Genomic DNA, 22,835 nt, shown 5'->3' on the forward strand with positions numbered 1-22,835 from the left:
CGAGTCCGCTCTGGTGCCTCTGGCACCGACCGCAGGGAAAAGCGGCAGAGAAGGCGGCCGTGGCGCTCGGCACGGCGCTCCGGGAAGCATCCGGGCCGGCAGCTCACGGGATGCCTTGGAGCATCCCTGGGAGCCGGCGCCCTGCACGCATCCTCCAGCTCGGCGGCCTCCACTCCAAGCACCACCACAGCTCTCCAGGCAATTGCACAAAAGCAAATGTTTGCCTTAAAAATGGGAGGAGAAAACAGCGGCCTCGGAGATCCACATGGGTCTCGGCGGGACCCGACCCTGAGCTGTGCAGCTTCTAGCAGCAAAATCCGTGCAAGGAGGCGGCTCTCGGGAGCCTCCAGGATCCCGTTGCTCCGTGGAGCTGCTCGTGGCAGAGCTTGCGCTGAGCACTGGTGCACGTGGAGAGAGCAACACGCGCGCTAAGAGCGCAGCGGCCGCCCCGTGCGCCTGCACCGGGCCCGGCGTCACCTCCTGCACCGCTGCTGGTGCCATGTGTCATCCCCGTGCGTCCCTGCAAAGCCGGGAGCTGCCGTGGCCTCCCCAGCCGCGCGGGGAAGTCATTAAACACAAAAATTAGCTTTATTTAATCAGAGATGCGCGTCGAGAGAGGCAGTTTATTAGCGGGGAGGTCGATGCATCGAGCGGGCTCTGCGGGGAGGGAGTACGGGGAGCGGAGCGAGCCGTACGGAGCGGGAGGCAATGGGAAGGTGCCGGCTCCTGCGGGAGCATCAGGGCACAGGGAAACGTCTGAGCTGGCGGTTGGCACCGTGCAGCAGAGGGGATGCACCAAGGGGTGCCCAGGGCTGGGATCTGCAGTGCCAGGGGCTGCGCCGGAGCCGGCTCTGCCTCCGAGAGCTTGGTACATCCAGGAGCGAGCGGCGAGAGCAAGAGACGACACCACCGGCTGCAAGAGAAAGTGGCAGCGCCGGAGCAAGGCCGGGGCCTCGAGCGGTGCAGCCGGGTGTCCCGACCCATGCACGGTGCAGCTGCATGTCCTAACCCATGCATGGTGCAGCCGGGTGTCCCAACTCGTGTGCAGTGCAGCTGGGTGCCCTGACCCATGCACGGTGCAGCCTGCTGTCCTGAGCTCTGTGCTGTGCAGCCAGGTGTCCCGACCCATGCATGGGGCAGCCGGGTGTCCCGACCCGTGCACGGTGCAGCTGCATGTCCTAACCCATGTGCGGTGCAGCTGGGTGTCCTGACCCATGCATGGTGCAGCCGGGTGTCCTGACCCGTGCACGGTGCAGCAGGGCTGTCCCGATCCATGCACGGTGCAGCCTGGTGTCCCGATCCATGCACAGTGCAGCAGGGCTGTCCCAACCCGTGCACAGTGCAGCAGCGCTGTCCTGACCCATGCGTGGTGCAGCCAGGCTGTCCCGCAGGGACACCGCATCCCCTGCCACATCGCCCTGCCATGTCCCCTGCGCATCCACCCGCAGCCCCACGGCTCAGAGCCCCTCACAAAGCCACTCAGAAGGCGATTACGGACGCGCCGGTGCTGCCGCGGGACTGAGATAATTTGTAATTACAGGCGACACTCTTGCGACGCGGCACGCGTATGTTTTTCAGTCACTCGTATTAAATTAAACGCTCGGGCTAATTGGAGGCGCCGCTTGGCTCGCGCTGCGTCGCCGGGAGCGCGCCGGGGAGCGACCTCGCTGCGCGCTCGGGCACGGCCGGGCGCCAGCGCATGGCCACGAACGGGGCTGCCCGACGCAGCGCAGGCGCTGCCAGCCCCAGCAGCATCGGTGCCCGAGGCGCTCCGGAGCGAGCCGCGGTGCCGGCGCGCGCCGCTGCCGCCTGCGCCCTCCGCACGGGAGCTGCGCGGGAGCCGCTCCGAGAAATCAGCTAAGTGCAAAATTACCCGTCCCCGGGGAATTCATTAGCTGGTGGCGCTTCTGCGGCTCGCACAGACCAAGAGCCGCCTCTCCACGGGCGAGGAGATAATGTCACCGTTAATGAGGAAATTGAGATGTATAAAAATATCCGGCACTTTTGGAAGTTGTCTTTTTTTTTTTTAATTTTGAGACTTCACGGCGCTCGCAGCCGCTCGGAAACGACTCCCACCTCCTCGCAGAGCTGCGTCAAAGCAGGGAATACCCAGCGCCCCAGAGCAGCGCAGCATGCGCCGAGCATGCACGGCAGAGCCCTTCAGAGGCTGCTCCTGCACCGGGCGGCGGGCACGCATGGTGCATGCGATGCACATGCACGAACGTGGGTGCGTGCAACACATATGCATGCGTGGGGTGCATACAGCACATGCACACACGGGTGCATGAAACACATATGTGCGCCCATGGCTGCAAGCAATACGTATGCGCGTACCTGGTGTGCATGCCATGCATGTGTGCGTGCACGCATGGCTGCATTCCTACTCTAGAGCAACCCCCCATATCCTGCACATCTTCCCAGGTGGGATATCCTCCCGGATACACAGAGCAGCGCTGCTGAGCTTGGATTTGAGCCACTCCTGTGCTTGCCCTACCAGACTGGTGTGTGCCCTCGTGGCCAAGAAGGCCAATGGGATCCTGGGGTGCATTAAGAAGAGCGTCTCCAGCAGGTCCAGGGAGGGGATCCTGCCCCTCTGCTCAGCCCTGCTGAGGCCACATCTGGAGTATTGTGTCCAGTTCTGGGCTCCACAGGACAAGAGGGATGTGGAGCTGCTGGAGAGAGGCCAGCGCAGGGCTACGAGGATGATCAGGGGCCTGGAACATCTGCCCTATGAGGAGAGGCTGAGGGAGCTGGGCCTGTTCAGCTGGAGAAGAGAAGGCTGAGAGGGGACCTGAGCAGTGTCTAGAAGTACCTCAAGGGAGGCCGTGAGGAGGATGGGGCGGCCTCTTTTCACTGGTGGCCACCGACAGAACTAGAGGTAACGGCCGGAAAATGAAACACCAAAAGTTCCACAGGAACTTAAGGAAAAATTCCTTCCCAGTGAGGGTGCCAGAGCACTGGAACAGGCTGCCCAGAGAGGTTGTGGAGTCTCCTTCTCTGGAGATCTTCAAACCCGCTTGGACGCAGTCCTGTGCCACGTGCTCTAGGTGACCCTGCGTGTGCAGGGCTTGGACTGGGTGATCCCTAAAGGTCCCTTCCCACCTTCACCATTCTGGGATTCCATGATTCTATGACTGCTGTCCCCTGTGAGCACAGGGCTCGCGGCACACTGGGACCCGCTTTCTGCGGCGGCTTCGATGCTCCTCTTCATCCCCAACCTCAGCAGTTTCGCCCATGGTGGAGAGAAGCCTCGGAGGCGATTTCTGCCCAGCGACGGCTGATCCACGCGCAGCGGGCGTGCATGAGCATGCTCCGTGCTGCTGCGCTCTCCATGCGCCTCTGCGAGCGCGCTGCCTTCGGGCACCCAAGGGCAGAGCACCCGACCACAGCAGGGACTCATGCAATGCCAGACAGGGGGAAAAATAAGGGGAAAAAGGAGAAAGCAAACGCGCTGTTTGTGCAGGACCACACGCGTCTCTAGGAGCGGGAGAGCGCGCAGCTGGTTCCCAAGCGCAGTCGGAGGGATCTTGTGCTGTGGGAAGCTCTAATTCGAGCATCCATGCTGGCCTCGACCTCCTCCGAGCATCCAGGCTGGCCTCGACCTCCTGCGAGCATCCATGCTGGTGTCAACCTCCTACGAGCATCCACACTGTCCATGACCTCCTCTGAGCATCCGCACTGGCCTCAACCTGCTTCGAGCATCTGCGCTGGCCGCAGCCTCCTCCAAGTATCTATGCTGGCCTCGACCTCCTCCGAGCAGCCGCACTGGCCTCAATCTCCTCCTAGCATCCATACTGGCCTCAATCTCCTACGAGCATCCATGTTGGCCTCAACATCCTGCAAGTATGCAGGCTGGCCATGACCTCCTCCAAGCATCTGCGCTGGCCTCAACCTCCTCTGAGCATCCTCACTGGCCTCGACCTCCTCTGAACACCTGCGCTGGCCACAGCCTCTTCCGAGTATCCGCCCCGGCCTCAACCTCCTGCAAGCATCCGTGCTGGCCACAGCCTCCTCCAAGCATCCGTGCAGGCCTCAACTGCCTCCAAGCATCCGTGCTGGCCTCAGCCTCCTCTGAGCATCCACGCTGACCTCAACGTCCTCCGGGCATCCACACTAGCCTCAATCCCCTCCGAGCATCCACGCCAGCCTCAACCGCCTCCTCTGAGCATCCACACTGGCCTCAACATCCTACGAGCATCCATGTTGGCCTCAACATCCTGCAAGTATGCAGGCTGGCCATGACCTCCTCCAAGCATCTGCGCTGGCCTCAACCTCCTCCGAGCATTCTCACTGGCCTCGACCTCCTCTGAGCATCCGCACTGGCCACAGCCTCCTCCGAGCATCCGTGCAGGCCTCAACTGCCTCCAAGCATCCGTGCTGGCCTCGACCTCCTCTGAATATCCATGCTGGCCACAGCCTCCTCCGAGCATCCGTGCAGGCCTCAACTGCCCCCGAGCATCCGTGCTGGCCTCGACCTCCTCCGAGCAGCCACGCTGGCCTCAACTGCCTCCTCTGAGCATTCACACTGGCCTTGACCTCCTCTGAGCATCTGTGTTGGCCTCAACATCCTGCAAGTATGCACGCTGTCCATGACCTCCTCCGAGCATCCGCACCGGCCTCAACCCCCTCCGAGTGTCCTCACTGGCCTCAACGTCCTCCAAACATCCACGCTGGCCTCAGCCTCCTCCAAGCATCCGTGCTGGCCTCAACATCCTCCGAACATCCACATTGGCCTCAGCCTCCTCCGAGCATCCGTGCTGGCCGCAGTCTCCAGCGAGCCCCTGCGTCACCGCAGCTCCGCTGGGTCCGGAGCATCCCGGTACTCCAGGTCATGCTCTTTGGGAAGCGCGCAGAGCCCGGTGCACAGGCGCTGCTCCCGGCACAGCCGGTGGCTCCGAGGCTGCCGGGAGCCCCTGCCCGCCTCGTCCCCAGCAGCAGGATCGCGAGCAGGATCCAGCCGGGCGGCTGGCCGGGAGCCTGGAAAGCTGGGAGCAGCCGCTCCCCTCCGCTTCACCACCCGCCGCTGCCTTTTTTTCCCCCATTTCCTTTGCTTTTTTGCTGAGTTTGGCTCTCCGAACCGTGAACAATTAATGGGGACACCGCAGGGCCTAATCCATGCCGGAGCCAGCTGTGCCAGCTCGTGTGCAGCCATCCCGCCCCACTTGCCCACGGAGCGAGGAGGAGGAGGAAGGAGGTCGGAGGAAGGCTCCGGGCATCCAGCAAGGGCAGCCCCGCGAGGCCAAGGGACCGCAGGAGCAGGGGCAAGCGCCGGATCCGTATTGCAGCGATCCGATGAAATGCCGAGCGCCAGCTCTCCAGCGCCGGGCAGCCTTGGGGGAAGGGAGCGGGGAGAGATGCAAGCTCATCGCTTTTACGCCGCGTTCCGCCCGCAGGGCAAAAAAACAGGTTGAGGAACATGCTGACTTCATGCGTCTTCTCCCGGGAAGCGCTTCCAGCCCCTATTAAATATTGATCAGGGAACTCGGTGCCCCCACTCGCGGCGCCCGTCTCCTCCGGCGCACCTCTCCTCTGCCAATATTTAGACTACATTAAGGCCATATGCCGGAGCACTTAGCATTTTACGCCGTGCTGCTCCGGCGGCGGAGCCGGGCCCGCCACGCGCCCCGTCCGTGCCCGCAATCAGTTCGGTTACACAACACATGGATGAGTTGCCATGATCCTTGTAACTGCAATTTAGCGGAGACGAGACACTGATGAGTGCCTGGGTTTGCTCCTCATTAATCTTTCATGCTCTTGGAGTGCGGCGAGCTTTTCGTAGTACAAATCCTGCTCGAAAAAACAGGGAAACAAGAGCGGCTCCGGAAGCGGAGCCGGGCGCGCGCGGTAGCGGCCTGCCCGCCCCCATGGAAAAGCTGTGGAGCGGGATGCAGCATCGTCCCGGAGCGACGGAGCCTGGATCCCGGTCCAGGGGTGCTGCCCATGAGCGGGCACCACGCAGGGATGCGGGCTCCAAGGACAAGGAGATTCCCGCTGTCCTGACCGGGCAGGACGGTGCTGAAGCCGGAGCTCGGCTGCTCCAGGAGGATCTCTAGGTTTGCCCAGGGCTGGTCATGTTGGGTTCCTGGGAGGCTGGAAATGCCAAGAAGTTCCCCAAGGAATGGAAAAGCGGGATGGGACACTGAGCAGCGGCCTCCCTGGTCAAGGGATGGAGAACCCAGCTCGAGCTGGAAGCGGGACGGATGCCGCTCCGGGAAGAACAGCGGGAGGCTGGAGTGCAGCACTAGGGACCCGCGGAGAAGGAGCGTCCACCCACATCGGCCCCAAAACAGGGAAGGGACAAGGAGGAGGAGCAGGCAGAAACGTGTGGCAGAAGGAACAAAATGCAGGAAAATCCTAAGCAAGAAGGAGATGAAATGCAGGGAGCAGCTGAGAGGAAAGCAGGACGGTTGGAAAGGTGGAGGAGGAGCTGGAGGAAGCGGAATTCCTCTGGGGGAATCAGCAACGCTCCTCGCAGCACAGAAGCATCTCCATAAGCAGCCCTGCGGTTGGATGGACTCCGGGGAAAGCATCGCCCGGACGGAGCAGCGACGGCGCAGGGGATCCGCGTGCGCGCGGGATGGGATGCGCGCATCCCGACGGGACACGGAACACGCTGCGAGGCACAAGCCAACCTTGCAGCGAGCACGCAGCAGCGGCGGCCGCGCCGGTGTCAACCTTGCGGTGTCATTGCAGCGCGCGCGGCCCCGCGCATCCCGCAGCGCTGCCGGCGCGCAGGGCGCTCGCAGGCTCCTGCGCATCTCCCCTCCGCGTGCCACCCCCTGCCAGCAGCGCCAATTAAGATGTTCATTTAGATAGGCGCTGCGAGCGCTCCGCTCGCATCACGCGAGCGAGCGGGGCTGGCGGAGCGCGGGGCTGCTAACGAGACGCCGCAACGGAGCTGTCCGGAGGGAGGAATTCGGAGGAAAAACGGTTAAGCTGAAACCAAGCTCTGCAAACCGCAGGGATAAGCCGGGAGCACCCAGGGAAAGCGGAGAAGCCCCCGGCAGGAGCGCGCGCTGCCGCACGCCCTGCCCGCCCCGAGCTGCTGGCTGTGCCAAAAGCCGCTTCTCAGCCCAGCCCTGCTCCCCCGAGCTCGTTTCTTCTCCTTATTTGATCCCATGGAAAAGCAAGTCCCAGGGCCATCGGCAGCCGGAGCCGCCTCCGGGCTCCTGCAGCTCCCAGGATGCAGCTCCAAAGGAAGCGCTGCCGGGAGCAGCGGGCACCCCGGGAACGCTGGGATCACCCCGGGAACGCTGGGATCACCCCGGGACACAGGAGAGGCCCCTGCCCGTGTGCAGCCCCCAGCACTGTGCACGCAGCGGGAAGGGATCCCACATTCTTCCTGGGATTGGGGGAAGGATGCTGGGCCTCACCACGGTGGCAGAGGAAAGGCCACGGGAGTGGTTTGCGCTGAGTTTTAGTTTGTCCAGAAGAGGAATAGGAAGGCGCCCGGCCGCGATGCGGACGCAGGGCAGATCCCGGCAGTGGGAAGCGGATCCCTCGGGCCGGGTGCTCCGGCTCTGCCGCTGCTAGGGATAAGCGCGGGGGCTGCCGGCAGCAGAGCAGCTGGTGCAGCCCCGGGGAGACGCTGCAGGGCCGCTGCGGCTGCAACGCAGCAAAGCGGTGCAGGGGGACGGGCACGCGCGCCCGAGCACCCGCCAGTGACCTGGGAGGGAACGTTTCATTAACTGCATCCACCGGTAATTAAGAGACCGCCCGAGTAGAGCTGCAGGTTAAAAAGGAAAAGCAGGAGGACCTAAAGAAGGAAGAAATCCCCAAGCCTGGCAGGGAGGGGGCCGGGCAGGGGCTCCCGCGCTGCCGAGCAGCTGGATGGCAGCGTTCCAGCGGGAAGCACGAGGGCACCGGGATACCTGGAGCTGCCCTGGCGCGGTGCCGCCCGCAGCCGGGGCTGGCACGTCCCTCCCGCCGCAGCATCGCGGCACCTGCGAGCGCCGCTGCTCATTCCAGATGCTGCTCCACAAAAGCAGCTTGGCAGCCGGGCGCAGGGCAGCGGCTTGGCCGCGCGCCAGCTCGCCGGGCCTCTGCGGCACGCTGCGAACGTGCCGGCATCCGGGACACGTCCCACGGCCCCGGAGCTTCCCGCTGCGCTCCTGCTGCAGCGGCGCCGGTGCCCCGGGGAGGAGAGGCCGTGAGGGGCTGGGATGCGCTGGAAGGGCAGAATCCCGGGCACAAGCTGCACCGGAGCCTGAGCTTTTTGCACCGGCAGCACAGCATGGCATGGGGAAACCTCCTAGGAGAGCACGGCCACCGGTCGAGCACTTTGCAGAGAAACAGGAGCGCCCAGGGTGCCTCCACAGCAGTGCCCCTCTCCACTGGGGAAGCAGCAGGAGGAACAGCCCCATCAAGGCCGTTATTCCCAATTCCACAGGTATGAAACGAGGCAGCCCGGCGGGAGGCAGGAGTTCCCAGACCAGGGTTCCCACAATCACCCAGGCTCTCCCCGCCGTGCCAGGCACCGCTGCATGCGCACGGGGCGGCCAGCGCCGGGCTCCCGCGCACTGCAGCGCGCAACGCTTGGCACGCAGTGTGAAAGGGTGCCAGAGCCCTGGAACAGGCTGCCCAGAGAGGTTGTGGAGTCTCCTTCTCTGGAGATCTTCAAACCCGCTTGGACGCAGTCCTGTGCCACGTGCTCTAGGTGACCCTGCGTGCGCAGGGGTTGGACTGGATGATCCCTAGAGGTCCTATGATTCATTCCGCGATTCTATGATTCTACAAAGGGGCAGAGCGGCGCAGATGACTGTTCATGGGCAAGGAATCCCCGGGGCAGCCGGGCCCCACACATGGATCTCCGCAAGGAGCATCCCAGGGCCCTGCCCGGCACATCCGTCCGTGTGTCCGTGCGTATGGCAGGGATGGCCGCGTGTGCGTCCCGCGCGGCACCCACCTGCGCGCTGTCGCCCTCGAGCCGGGGCGGGCGGATGCTGGAGAGGTGGATGGTCTTGTGGTCGCCGGAGCTCAGCTTCACCACGATGGCATCGGCGTTCAGCACCTGCATCACCTGCGGGGAGAGCGCGGGTGAGAGGCCGGACGGGTCCCACATTCCCACACGCTTCCGAGCGCCAGGACAGCCCCGAGCCCGGGCGCCAGCCCCGCGTGGCCCCAGCTCCCCAAGGGCTCTCACTGCAGGAACAAGCGCACGGGAGGGCAGCGGGAGCAGCTATCGGGTCCCCCATCTCTATTAGGGTCTCTGTGCGCACAGGAATGAGAGGGCAGGCGGCTACACGGGGCTGGGCTGGTGCAATTGCACTGCAAAACAGTCCCAGGAGTAGGGCACGGAGCTCCCCGCGCCCGGGCATCGCTGTCCTCCCGTCCCCCTCGCTGCTCCGAGCACCCCCGTGCCTGCCGTAAGCATCTCCAGCGCCGGGAAGGAGGAAGGACTTTCATAACTCGCAGCCCTTCGTGCCCTGCAAGCACATCCGCCCCTGCAAACGTGCTTAGTCAAAGGGATAACCGGATTACAGGAATTAAAATCAAAGCAGACACTAAGGAGGGCCCGGGCTCCTCGGAGCACAGCGAGCCCCTCCGGGGCCCTTCGAGCCCCGGCTCCCGCGGGACGCGGCGCCCCGCGGCCCTCGAAACGCGGTAATCGAATCTCATGCTCGAGGGCATCGCCGCCGCCGCGGGGTCGGGCTCCCGCAAGCGGCTGTGAGCCGGGGACGCTACCGAGAAGCAGCCAAATATCAAAAGGAAGAAAAACGCGGCGCATCCCTAAACACCATCTCTGTTTCCCCAAGCAGGTCCCCATGGATAGCAAGGGACAGAACAAGTGGGGTGCAAGGGGGTCCCCGTGCACGTGCTCCAGGGGAGCTGCTGCCATCAGAGCCATCTCCTGCCCTGCATCCTGTGTCCCCAAGCGCGGGGCCGAGGGGACACCGTGGCCCCGCGCAGGCCGGCGAGCCCTGCGGAAAGCCGCCGCACAAACAGCTTTTGGCACGGGGTAGCTTTAAGTGTAATGTATTCAGCTGCGAGCAACGCTGCCCCGATTCCTGGGTGCCCTAAGACAAGCTGACATCGGGAATTCAGAAGAAAGTCTCCAGTCTCTTCAAATTTTTATTCCACTGCTTTTCTGCTTGCCACTTGCTCCACCACTTGCAGGCATCAAATCCGCGATTGAGGCCAAGACTTCCTCCTCCTCCTCCTCCTCCCTCCAGCCCCCCTCCCTCCGCCAGCCGCTTTTGTCTCCGCGCCGGCAGCTCGGCACCGCGGCAGCAAGAGCCAAAATTAGCCGGAGCCAAGTCGCTCCCGCACGGCGCAAAGGCAGGGTGGGATCATCCTCCTCCTCCTCCTCCTCCTCCTCCCCCGGGCTCGCGCATCCCTGCAGCACAGCCGCAAACTGAGCCCAAACCAGGCTCTGCAACCGCGTTTGTGGAGCGGGCACGGAGCTGTCACGGCCCCGGCGCGATCCGGTGATCCCGGCGCGCTCTAAGCCATGGGGTCCCCCTATCCCTTCCGTGGTGCAGGGAGGCCCCCATCCTTCCCAGCGTGAATTCCCCCATGGAAACACCCGGGGCCGGAGCTGCCGCAGAGCCCCTGGGCTCTCCCGCTGCCACCGGCCTCGTTCCCCGTTGGCGGGGCCGTGCCGGGCACCGCGGGGCGCGCACATTGCGCCCAAACCCCATGCTGCACCGGACGGGCACCTCCCGGCACCGGGAGCCTCCGATCACCCCCCTGCTGCTGCACAGACCGTGGCTAAGGTCCCGTGGCCACTGCTGGCCACCAGCGGGGCTGGCCCTGCGCCTCGGCACGGGCAGGGGGACACCCTGCAGACCCCGGCGCTGGCCCCGTCGGCGCGCCGGGCGCTCGCGTCCCGCCGGGGCCCCAGCGCCCTTTCCAAGAAGGGCGGCCACTGCATCCTGCGTGCTCCGGCGGGATGCAGCCCGGCAGCGTGCGGGACGCGCGGGCCGGCAGCACCATCTAGCGGGAGCGGCTGCGAGCGCGGCATGCGCCACTCCGAGCGCGGCATGCGCTGCACCGAGCCCGCGCGCTCCGGCCCTGATCGTCACCGAGGGCCTGGGAAACGCCACGAGCTGGGGCCAGCTCTGCCTCCAGCCCTGTGTGTTCAGCCCATGCCCAGGGATGCCACCCCAGCTGGGGACAAAGCCACCCCGGGGATGTGTCCACGGTCCCGGGCAGAGAGATGAGCACAGAGGAACCTCAGGAGGTGCCATCGAGGTAGGGCAGGGTCCTGCTCCGGGGAGCAATAACCCCTGGCACCGGGATGGGCTGAGTGACCTGCTGGGAGCAGCTCTGCGGAGAAGGACCTGGGCGTACAGAGGCCAGAAACGTGCCCTCGTGCCAGTGCCCCAAGGCCAGCAGCACCCCAGGCCACCGCTGCAGCGCTGGGTCCCGGTGTGGGCAGCCCAGGACATGAGGGACATGGAGCTGCTGGAGCGAGTCCAGCAAAGGGCCACAGAGACGGAGGGACGGGAGCATCTCTGATGTGAGGAGAGGCGGAGAGAGCTGGGGCCACCGCGCTGCAGAAAAGAAGGCTCAGCAGGGACCTTATCCTTAACCTTGCTTATGGATATACGAAGTTAAAGAAGATGGGGTCAGACCCTCCCAGCAGTGTCCAGTGACAGGACAAGAATCAACAGGCATGAACTGAAACACAGGAAACTTCACCCAAACATCAGACATTTCCCCACTGCGAGGGTGGTCATACCCTGAGCCGAGATGGGCTGCCTGGAGAGGGGCTGGAGTCTCCATCTGTGGGAATGCTCAACACCAGACAAGGGCCCGGGCAACCCACCACAGGTGGCCCTGGGGATCTCCAGAGGCTTCATCAACTATTGATGACTCTGCCTCAGCCCCACGTGTGTGTTCCACAGGCCCAACCACACGTGGAAGCCGGCAAGGGCAGCACCAACCTGCTGGCTCTGCCACAGGGCCCTCTCCATGCCCGCCAGACCCTACCTTGGCTACAAACTGCTTGTCCTTCTGGTCCAGGTTCGCCGTGGGGGCCACGTAGTCCCTCCAGATCCTCAGCTTGCGCTCCTTGGCGTACCTGGTGAGAGGTACACGTGTGTGACGCCCTGTGCCGGTGTCCCCAGGAGAGCAGATGGGATACGCAGTGTCTAGGTTGTCACAAGGTGACCCCGGCCCTTGGTGGCACCCGCAGGCAAGCGGGTTCACCCAGCAGCAAGGCCGGGCGAGCACAGCACCAAGCTGGAGCCTGCCCAACATCCCAGGGCGCCCATCCCGGGTGGTTGCCACCACCGGCACGAGGACAAGCTGAGCACACGGCTCCTGCACCATCGCCTGCTGCCCCAAGCACGAGGACGCGCTCCTTGCACCCACCGGGCCCCAACCTGGGCACTGCGGCCACGGATATCAGCCCTACGGAGCCAAAGGCTCCATGCAAGTCCCCGGAGCCTCCTGCGCCCAGGCAGGGAGACCAGGGCCCACGGAGCAGCGCGGGAAGAGCGCGCAGAGGTGCCGCCCGTGGCACCAGCAGACCCCGAGGAGGGAGCGCGCCCGGCGCCCGCGCAGCGCCGCGCTCCCCGCCAGCCTCACCGCTCGGCGGCGCGCAGCTTGTCGGCGCCGCGGGTGTACACAGCGATGGACCAGTCCACGCAGCGGGCGAAGCCCTCCTTCAGCAGCAGCTCCGTGATGTTCCCGTTCTGCAGAGAACGGCAGGCAGCGTCAGCCCCTGTGCCCGCGTCCCCGCATGCCACAGCCCCGATCCAGGGCTTCCTTTGCCTAGTTTGGGGTGCTCTCTTATCCTTAATTTGGGGGAAGAAGCCCCCAAGTCCCACCACCTCCCAGACTGGCTGCAGATGCTCAGAGCCCATGGGTCTTTCTGCATTCGCTGTTTGGGAAGAGCCTGCAGCACCCGCTGCTCCGAGGCGTGCTCGAGCAGAGGACAAGCAGGGAGACTGGTCTTCTCTAGTCCCAATCCTGCTGCAATTCCCCATCGGAGGCAGCTTAACCTTGCAGCAACCACTAGCAACTCGGGCAAAGGAATAGCAGCAGCGCCGTGCCCACAGGGAGCGTGTCCCATGTCCCACGTCCCGGCCCCACTTGCCGGGTGCAGGATGGTGCCCAGGATGTTCTGGTTGTGGCAGCTCTCCAGGACGATCTGCACATCCCTCTGCAGCAGCCGCGACTCCGTGTAGAACTTGGCTTCCGCCGCAAACGGCTCGGGGACTTCGGGGGCATCCGCCTCCCGCTTGAACGTGGGGCACTGCGGGAAGGGGGCACGGTCAGGACGGGGCAGTGCACGGGGCTGGCCGTCCCCTGCAACCTCAGCACGGGCACCGCAAACCTCGCTTGTCCTGCAACGCGATCGCCAGCGCCACGGTGCAGAGCGCAGCGTGGCAGGACTGTCCCAAAGTTTCTCTGGGAGCTGGAGAGACCCTTCCCCACGCTCGGCTTGGCCTGGACGCCTCGCGCCAGCTGGAGACGTGGGGCACGAACCAGACAGCCGAGAGAAGCAGCTCTGCTCGAGGGCCTTGCACCGGCTGTCAAGGCTGGGGCAGGCCCTGGGCAGTGCCAGCAGCGGGAAGGACACCTAAGGGACACCCGCATCTCTGCAGACATCCCTCCAGGAGCTCTCTCATGTGCTGGCTTCCCAGGAAGAGCAAGGAAGCGCCACAAGCCCCAAACTTGGGTGGTCTCGGGGCCTGGGAAGAGGAGGAGGAGGAGGAAGGCGGCTCCTCGGACCCCTTGTGTTCAGGCTGTAGCTTGTCCCGAGGAGAGCGAGGGGACCTGTGCTCTGGTGCTCCTTGTGCCACCCATCCCACAAACCCTGCTGGGAGCAATCCCACATACGGAGCCAGCCTGGCTCCCAGCGGGGCACCCATGCAGTACGAATGGGCAACGCAAACCCTCTCTCAGGATGCAGCAGAGGGGACTGTGACAGCGAGCAGCAGCATGGCCACCCAGGTGCCCCTCGGCCACCCCAATGTCACTGTCCCGCCGAGCCAGGGGCTTCGCTCCACACAGTCTGGAAGGGGGAACGTGATGCAAAGCAGAAGAGCCCGAAATGCCAGCGGGCCTGGGCACAGCGGCCAAGGCTCACCTTGATGCCCGAGAGCATGACGGTGACCAGGTAGTAGTCGGGGAGGAGGAGGGCTCTCACCACGCTGCCGTCGCGGACGTGCTCGATGATGGCTGCGGGACAGAAGCACAGACACAGGGCTCAACGCGAGCCGCGGCGGCGATGCCAGCCTCCTCCTTCCACCAACGCTCAGCGCCGAGCCGGTCAGAGCGTTTGCAGGAGGAGGACGAGACCAGGAATGGTTTGCACCATTGCCAGGAGCATCAGGGGGTTGCACCACTTGGGCGCTGCTCCCAGCTTGGCTGGTTTCGCCCGAGCAGCCCCGTGCTCTGCAACCCACCCACTGCGGCCATGGGCACCCTGACCACGAAACTGCAGGGGGATGAGGGTGGACACAAGCACCGCTGAGCGGCGGGAATGCCCCTTGGGAAAGCTGGGGACGGCCTCTGCACCCAGCAGTGCCAGAGCGGCCGCTGCCGCCGCGGTGCCCACGTACCATTGACCGGCTTCTGGTGCATGGAGTCCACAAAGTGGCGGGGGTTTTCGATGGTGTACTTGAGATCCCGGACGGTGTGTGAGCCCGTGCCTTCGCTCCACATGCCTTTCTTGGCGGACTTGGCCTGCTCCTCCAGCTCTGCCAGCCTGTTCTGCTCAGGACTGCAAAGGAAGAACAGGGATGAGATAAACCCGTGCGGGCCTCGATGCGCCAGAGCTGGGACCTGGGACGTGCAGGCAGGACACAGGTCGAGGGAGGGGATCCTGCCCCTCTGCTCAGCCCTGCTGAGGCCACATCTGCAGTATTGTGTCCAGTTCTGGGCTCCACAGGACAAGAGGGATGTGGAGCTGCTGGAGAGAGGCCAGTGCAGGGCTACGAGGATGATCAGGGGCCTGGAACATCTGCCCTGTGAGGAGAGGCTGAGGGAGCTGGGGCTGTTCAGCTGGAGAAGAGAAGGCTGAGAGGGGACCTGAGCAGTGTCTAGAAGTACCTCAAGGGAGGCAGTGAGGAGGATGGGGCGGCCTCTTTTCGCTGGTGGCCACCGACAGAAATAGAGGAAACAGCCACAAACTGAAACACCAAAAGTTCCACAGGAACTTAAGGAAAAATTCCTTCCCAGTGAGGGTGCCAGAGCCCTGGAACAGGCTGCCCAGAGAGGTTGTGGAGTCTCCTTCTCTGGAGATCTTCAAACCCGCTTGGACGCAGTCCTGTGCCACGTGCTCTAGGTGACCCTGCGTGTGCAGGGCTTGGACTGGGTGATCCCTAGAGGTCCCTTCCAACCTTCACCATTCTGTGACACCGCGTGCTCCGGCCCACATCGGCAGCAGGAACATCCGTCACAACCCTCGTCCTTGGAGCTGGACCACCCCAGCCTGGATGGGCACAGCTGGGTGAGGGGGTTTGTGCTGCCGGGCAGGAGCAGAGCCACCCCAGCGCCCCGCGCTCCCCTTCCAGGGTGGGAAGCAGCAGCACCCATCGCTCTAGGAGGAGGCGGCCAAACCCCTCATGAAGGAAGAGGCTGCCAAGCACTGTCATAACCCATTATTTAAATGGCCATTAAATAAATGGGTTTTTTTCAGCTTTCTCAAGCCCAGCTCAGGGCAAAGCCGCAGCCTGCTGAACGCCGAGGTCCCTGCAGCCACCCGTCGTGCATGTGGCTCAGCGTTTTCCATATCTCCATATCTCCCTGTCTCGCTTCCCTCTGGCACACAGGCCAGGCCAGAAGAGCCAGGCACAGATTTAGGGACGAGCTTCACCCCTCATGCGGGGGAGCCCGGGGAGGCTGCAGGCCAGGGCCGCTCCGCATTGCCCAGATGACTTCCCCGTGCAAACCTCCTTGACCAGGACGAGCCACCAAGCAGAGCCCGAGCTGCTGCTCGAGCAGATGTCCCTGGAGCAGGGCCAGGGTGACAGGCCGACACGGCCGACCTCGGCTTCGGCAGGGAAAGCAGGGACAGGGCAGAGCATCGTGTCGTCGTGCTCTCAGCTCCTCTCCCTGGGCCAGAGCCCTCCTTGAGGTGGCTAAAAGCAGGTTTCATCCCAGGATCAAGCGGGGCGTTTGCTCCGGATCCTGCTTTGATGGATGGCTGAACCTCCACGGAGCATCCTAGCAGCACCAGCCTCCACGGGGCTGCCAGGACCTCCAGTCCACGCGTCGAGACAGGCACAGGCACAAGTCACCTGCATCCTTACGGAGCAGGGTCCACCACATTCCACAAAGCCAGCAAAGCCGTGGGATCGCTGGGCACGGGGAGCTCATCCCCATCAGGGAGCTCATCCCCATCATTCCCAACCCTGCCTGGCCGAGCTGCCCCTCTCCGCCTGCAACCAGCAGAGAGAATCACATTTCACAGCCTCGGAACCAAACCCAAATCACAGCCCAGCACACGTGGGGCTTGCAGGGCCTCTGGGCAGTTCTTTGCAAGACCGAAATGAAAAAATTGCCAGTTCATGAAACTATAAAGCCAGCTCATGAAAAAATATAAAGCCTAGTGAACACAAGCCTGCAGGTGAGCGAGCTCCATGCTCCCAAGCGCTCCCTCGTGCCCAAGTGCCCCATGCAGTGCTAAAAGCTGCACAGCACTGAGCCAAAATCCTTGGATTTACAGTGGGCAGCGGGAGCGAGATGGCACCGCTCCCATGCCACGCGTGCCTCCGGGTTCTGGGTGCAGCAGCGAGCACAACCCCGGGCGTTTTGCTTGGCCACAAGCTGAGTGAGCAAATGACCCGGTGGCAGCAGCACGCGCAGCCTGGGCAGCTCTGCGTGAGCGCCCGCTGTGGTCACGGCCTGGACGGGCCCGACCGGGGTCCCCGAGGGGCTCCCGGGATAGCTCAGCCATGCGCCCATATGGATATCACACAGGGACGGCCAGAGCTCGGGGCTTCCGCACGGCTAGTCGGGAATGGCAGAGCCACGTGCCCTTGGCCGCGCTCCTCGGCTTGTGGAACAAACCTGGTTGCGGACCGCGCTGCTGCGAGCCCTGCTCCGCGCTCGGAGAGTGCCCGAGCGTGCCGGGAAGGGTCTGGGAAGCGGCACGGGCAAGCTCCCAGCACAGGGAGGGGAGCAGTGTCCGCCCGGTGTTCACAGGGCTGCCACGAAGGCCATCTGTGCCCTGTAACGCAGCAGCAAGCCCCAGGCAGGCTCCCCCAGCACCAGGCAGCGAAGTCTCCCAAGCTATTGATTCCCAATGGGACCAGGCTCCCAGGCTCGGCACCTCCATGCAGGATCCAGCAGGAGCAGCAGCCCCTGCAAGCCAGGCAGCGGTACCAGCATCACCTGCCCTGCGCGAGCTAAAACACCTCGACTCCACACTAGGCTCTGCTTCCAGCGCTCCAAAAATCCGCAGCTTTGCGGCTCCAGAGTCCCACAGCAAGCCCAGCACCAGCAGGGAATGACGCGGATAAAAGCCGAGCCCTGCACCTCCGCTTCTCGGTGCAAGAAGCACCCAAAGCGCAGGGGATAAGGGAGGCGACGGCATACGTACTTATTGGCTCGGATTCCTTCCCGGCGGGAGGCCAGTCCTTCTGCCACGAGCGACTCCGCTATGTTCTCGCCGCTGGTGTCTGCGGAGAGAGGAGAGGGCATGAAAGGCGCTTGCAGGAAGCCCACGGCGCTCCCAGGACACGAGGCAGCGCGCGCAGACCGCGAGCTCCTGCGCGAGCCGCTCCAGCGGGAACACCCGCAACGACATTCCCGGATGCATTCCGTGCCCATCCCGGTCGTGCGTCCTCCCGGCACCCCACGGAGAAGCGAGCGCCATCCCGGAGGCGGCTCCGGGCCACGGTCCGTGTCCGCGCTCCTGCCGCGTCTCCTCTCCGTGCGCCACGGACAGCACTGAAGCCAGGCAGCACCTGCAGCATCTCCCTATCAATTGTACTTAAACCCTGACAAACGTCAGCAGGAAACGTTTTATGCCTCGTTTCTCACCGCGGCAGCTGGGATTTAGCACCGAGGAAGACACCGAGCCCGGAGGCACCCGTGCAGGCCGGGTGGCTGCAGATAAGCGAGACGGAGCGGTCACGATGGCACCCAACAGCAAAGCACCTTTCCAGATTTATCTGTCACGGGCAGCAAATCAAGCCCTGCCTGTTGGTGATAAACGCAGAGTTGTGTTGGGCTGCCCAATGGAGCAGGATGGCTGCAGACCTCGGGCACAGCAGCTTTCCCAAGGGAAGCTGCGCTGGGAAGAGCCTGTGCAGCCGCGGCGGGAAGGGGACCCTGCCCCTCTGCTCAGCCCCGGGGAGGCCACGGCTGGAGCTGGATCCGGGGCTGGGACACGGAGCCGCTGCGGAGCGGCAGGGAAGGGCTCCGGCGGGAGCGGGACACGGAGCGGCAGGGAAGGGCTCCGGCGGGAGCGGGACACGGAGCGGCAGGGAAGGGCTCCGGCGGGAGCGGGACACGGAGCGGCAGGGAAGGGCTCCGGCCGGAGCGGGACACGGAGCGGCAGGGAAGGGCTCCGGCCGGAGCGGGACACGGAGCGGCAGGGAAGGGCTCCGGCGGGAGCAGGGACACGGAGCGGCAGGGAAGGGCTCCGGCGGGAGCAGGGACACGGAGCGGCAGGGAAGGGCTCCGGCGGGAGCGGGACACGGAGCGGCAGGGAAGGGCTCCGGCGGGAGCGGGACACGGAGCGGCAGGGAAGGGCTCCGGCGGGAGCGGGACACGGAGCGGCAGGGAAGGGCTCCGGCGGGAGCGGGACACGGAGCGGCAGGGAAGGGCTCCAGTAGGAGCGGGACACGGAGCGGCAGGGAAGGGCTCCGGCGGGAGCGGGACACGGAGCGGCAGGGAAGGGCTCCGGCGGGAGCAGGACACGGAGCGGCAGGGAAGGGCTCCGGTAGGAGCGGGACACGGAGCGGCAGGGAAGGGCTCCGGCGGGAGCGGGACACGGAGCCGCAGGGAAGGGCTCCGGCGGGAGCGGGACACGGAGCCGCAGGGAAGGGCTCCGGCGGGAGCGGGACACGGAGCCGCAGGGAAGGGCTCCGGCGGGAGCGGGACACGGAGCCGCAGGGAAGGGCTCCGGCGGGAGCGGGACACGGAGCCGCAGGGAAGGGCTCCGGCGGGAGCGGGACACGGAGCGGCAGGGAAGGCTCCGGCGGGAGCGGGACACGGAGCAGCTCTCCGGGAGGAGAGGCTGGGCCTGGTTAGCCTGGAGAAGAGAAAACTGAGAGGGATCCTGTCAATGTATAAAGTATCTGAAGGGAGTGGGTCCAGTGGATGGGGCCAGGCGCTCAGCGGTGCCCAGTGAGAGCACAAGAGTCAACTGGCATGAACAGAAACACAGGAAATTCCAGACAAATGCAAGAAAATTCACCACGAGCTCAATTTAACACTGGCTCAGGTTGCTCAGGGGGCTGCAGAGTCTCCATCCTTGGAAATGTTCCCAACCCATCTGGACGCAGCCCCCTGCAAACTGCTCTAGCTGGAGCAGGGGTTGGACCAGGTGATCCCTGCCAGCCTCGAGTGTTTGGGGACTGTGAGAGGAGAAGACTCCCTGCCACAAGAGGGTTTGAGGTGACAGCGGTGTCCCCAGCCCAAAGCGGCTGCTGGGACACAAGCTCCTGTAGGACAAGGGAGGCTGCAGAGGCCGGTGCAGAGGACACTAGGGATGCACATCTGGAGGCCAACAGCTGGAGCCACCTCGGGACACCCAGCTCAGCCCTGCCGGCTCCTCCTGGAAGGGTCCCGCCAGCCTGGAGCAGATGGCGAGTCCCGCAGCGAGCAAGTGACGCGCCAGCGTCACCGCGGGAGCAGCCTGGGTGCCCCCCAAAGCACCCGGTGCCAGCCGGGTCTTAAAGCCGTCCCCAAAGCAGCTCCTGCACCTTGCAGGAAAAGACCTGCGCGCGTTGCTGCTCCTGCACCTGCAGAGGTGCCGCAACGCGCCCGGCTCCGCGAGGCACCGGGGCAGGACGTGCCGCTCCAAGGCCGCTCCAGCCTGCCCAGCTCCCAGCGTTGCTGCCTCCGCGTTCCCAGGTGCCCGATGCCATGCGGGAACGGCCGGTTTTCCTGCTCGGTTCCCACCCGGTTGCACTCGCAGTGCTTAGGGAGCTGCTCCGTCTCGGTCCCAAGGACAGTCCCCATGGCCACCAGCTTCCCCAGGGGACGCCAGGGCCAGGTCCAAGCTGGCACAGGAGCAGCTCATGGTTTGGGACAGGGAGATGGCTGCTGCCCATGGGCATCGCACATCACCTGCGGGATGGCCACGTCTGCCAGGCTCGGCTCCGCTGCCTCCATAAGAGCCACAGGTAAATGAATTCCCCCCGGGAGGTTTCCACGAGGAGCAAATGGAAATCCACGGGAACTCGCTCAGCACCGAGACGCAGGAAGGGCAGCTCCGGGGCCGGCCGCGCTCCCGCGCGCGCCGCTCACCTTTGCCCAGGTACACCATGCCGTACTCGCGGCCCTGCGGCGTCTTGTACTCCACGGTGAAGCACACCTCCTTCCCGATGAGCTTCTTGCGCAGGAACTCGCGCGCGGGGAAGCCCCAGGGCTGCGGGGAGAGAGGTCGGCGTGAGCTGGCGGGGACACGCGGGGACCCGCGCGGCCCTCCCTGCGCGCCGCGTTACTCGACGCGCTCCTGCAGCGACCGGAGGCCGCTAAGGAGCCCGCGACGCGATGACACTATTACTCCAGGAGGGAAATGCTGCTGCTCTCCCCCTGTTCCCCTTGCGAAGGGTCAAGATTGGGTCCCGGGATCCTCGCGCTCCTATTGGCAGCTGGCTCTGAGTTCCAGAGCGCATCGTGCTCGGCCACCTCCGCCGCCAGCACCGAGCCCAGGGCAGACGCTCCGGTGCCGCTGGCCCCATGGTGCAGGGGGAGCCTGGAGCTGCCGGGCTCCGGTTCCGGGCGCGGGGAAGCAGCCGGAGCCCTAATTGCACCTTAACTGCTGGGGCACGAGGAGACTCGGTCCCGCATCCCGCGCGCGAGCACCGGCAGCGTGATAAAGCACCAGGGAGGCTTTAAGCACCCTCAAATTAATGCTCTGCCATCTAAAGGCAATTAGGTGCCCGCTCAGTGGCACCGAGGATGCATCTCCCGCCTCTCCTCCCCTGAAGGCTGGAAATTAGTGGGGAAACTGGCTGGAGAGCTGCCTCCGGCTCCGCAGCACGAATCCCCCTCGGTGCCACCTTGCAGAGCGAGCGGCAGCGGGCACCCAAGCCCCGTCTATGTGCCCGGCGGGAGCACCTACCTCATCCGGGGTGTCCTTGGCGTCGGGCTGGCCGGCGGCGGCGCGGCGCGCCAGGTTGCCGGCGCGGATGTTGCTCAGGTTGATCTGGCGCTCGGGGGGCGGCCCTCCGCGGGGCTGCCCGCGCACGATGATGGCGCAGCCCGAAAGCACCTGCGGGGAGGCAGAGAGGTGGCACGCGGGCACACGAGGGTCGAGGTTGGAAGGGATCGTCTAGTCCCACCCGCCTGCTCAAGCAGGGGTGCCCAGAGCACACGGCACAGGGTCATAGCGGGGAGCGCGCGTCCAGCGCGCTTGGTGCACACGCGCTCCGGGACCCGCATGTCACCCCACACAGCCCTCCCGTGCCTGGAAAAGCAGCAGGCGAGCGAACCAAGCTGGGAAAATACATCGGCAGCAGCCACCGGCCCCGGCGAGCCAAGGGTTCCATCCGGGATCTGCTCCGGCTGCTTTCCCGGGAGCGAGCCCCGCGGGCCGCCGGTGCTCCGGAGTTCTGCAGCGAGCTCGTCGGCGCCGTGCGTGTCCATCAAGGTGTCCCTGCACCCTGCGTGGAGCCACTTGCAGCTGCGCCCGCTGCATCTCCCATGGCCAACCTGCATGCGCTGGCAGCTCACGCAGCCACAAGAACCTCCACCCGGAGGGGACACCGCAACCAAGCGGCCGGGCCCCGCCGTCAAAGCTGCATCGGTGCAAGACGTGCCCAAAGCACTTGGGAAATGGGGATTTCGGATGCAGCCGGGGAGGCCCGGCCTCACCATCTGCCCCGCGGCCGCTCGCAGAGGAGCATTGCCCCGCGCTTGCTGCGCGGAGCGGCCAGGCCCGGGGCCTCCTGGAGGGTAAGCGCACCCGTGCTGCTCCTGCTGGCGTTCTACAGCACGTGGAAAACTCAAATTTCAGGAGCTGTGAGTTTTGGAAGCATTCCCTGCAAAAGCGTAACGAGGTAAAACGCTGCCAAGACCAAAGTCCTGTGGCCGGGGCCGCCGCCAGAGGCAGCCCCGGGCAGCGGAGCGGGGCAGGGCCAGCCCTATCTGCTAAGTAACCGCTCCAGGGTCACGCAGATAAACCTGCGAGGGAGAAACCTGCCGGGAACAGCTCCAAAAACAAGGACACCCAAGCTGGATGTCTCACGTGCGCCCAGGCTGCAGCAACCAGCACCATCCTGCCCGGAAAAGCAGGAGCTTTCCCAACCGCTCCGATCTCCGGCAAGGCTGCAGCTGCCCACAGCTGCCAGCTGCAGTTCCCTCCGTCCCTCCAGACGCTGCTCCCTTCCCGCTGAAACGGCTCCGGTCCCGTGCTCGCGATCCCAGCGCACGCAGGAAGCCCCAGGGTTGCAGGGTCTCCACGGCTTCCCGCCTACTCCATCGCATCCAGGAGCTAAAGCGCTCGCACCCATTGCAATAACTGTCCATTCCAGGGTGGAAGTTGCACTCGGAGGCGGCTCCGTGCCTGGCACGGCATCCGTGGGCTCGCCTGCCTCCCGCACGGACACTGCCGGAGGCTCTATCCACTGCGGGACCCGCTGCTCCGGCTGCCGAGAGCCGAGCTCCAAATCCAACCTGGAGTCGCAGCGCGTGGAGCAAAGCCGCAGCAATGCCCAAGGCTCAAGGACTGGAAGTTTCCTCGTGGTAATTAACTTCGA

At 64.9% G+C, this 22,835-nt stretch overlaps 1 protein-coding gene across 1 annotated transcript in view; it reads right to left on the reverse strand.

Moving 5' to 3' along the window:
• SND1 (staphylococcal nuclease and tudor domain containing 1) overlaps window positions 1-22,835 on the reverse strand; it is an 85,931-nt gene that overhangs the window by 60,797 nt on the left and 2,299 nt on the right. Inside the window, exons 2-10 of the mRNA XM_088535216.1 lie at window positions 21,200-21,349; window positions 20,380-20,500; window positions 17,501-17,579; window positions 14,517-14,677; window positions 14,042-14,133; window positions 13,046-13,204; window positions 12,535-12,641; window positions 11,935-12,025; window positions 8,906-9,019 (exon numbers count right to left, since the gene is read on the reverse strand). Of these exons, the coding sequence (XP_088391342.1) occupies window positions 8,906-9,019; window positions 11,935-12,025; window positions 12,535-12,641; window positions 13,046-13,204; window positions 14,042-14,133; window positions 14,517-14,677; window positions 17,501-17,579; window positions 20,380-20,500; window positions 21,200-21,349 (1,074 nt within the window). The remainder of the gene's footprint in view (window positions 1-8,905; window positions 9,020-11,934; window positions 12,026-12,534; window positions 12,642-13,045; window positions 13,205-14,041; window positions 14,134-14,516; window positions 14,678-17,500; window positions 17,580-20,379; window positions 20,501-21,199; window positions 21,350-22,835) is intronic.

The sequence above is a fragment of the Tinamus guttatus genome, unplaced genomic scaffold (genome assembly GCF_059628265.1).
Source record: "Tinamus guttatus ecotype Peru unplaced genomic scaffold, ASM5962826v1 Tinamus_guttatus_pri_ptg000619l, whole genome shotgun sequence".
Taxonomy (NCBI): Eukaryota; Metazoa; Chordata; class Aves; order Tinamiformes; family Tinamidae; genus Tinamus; species Tinamus guttatus.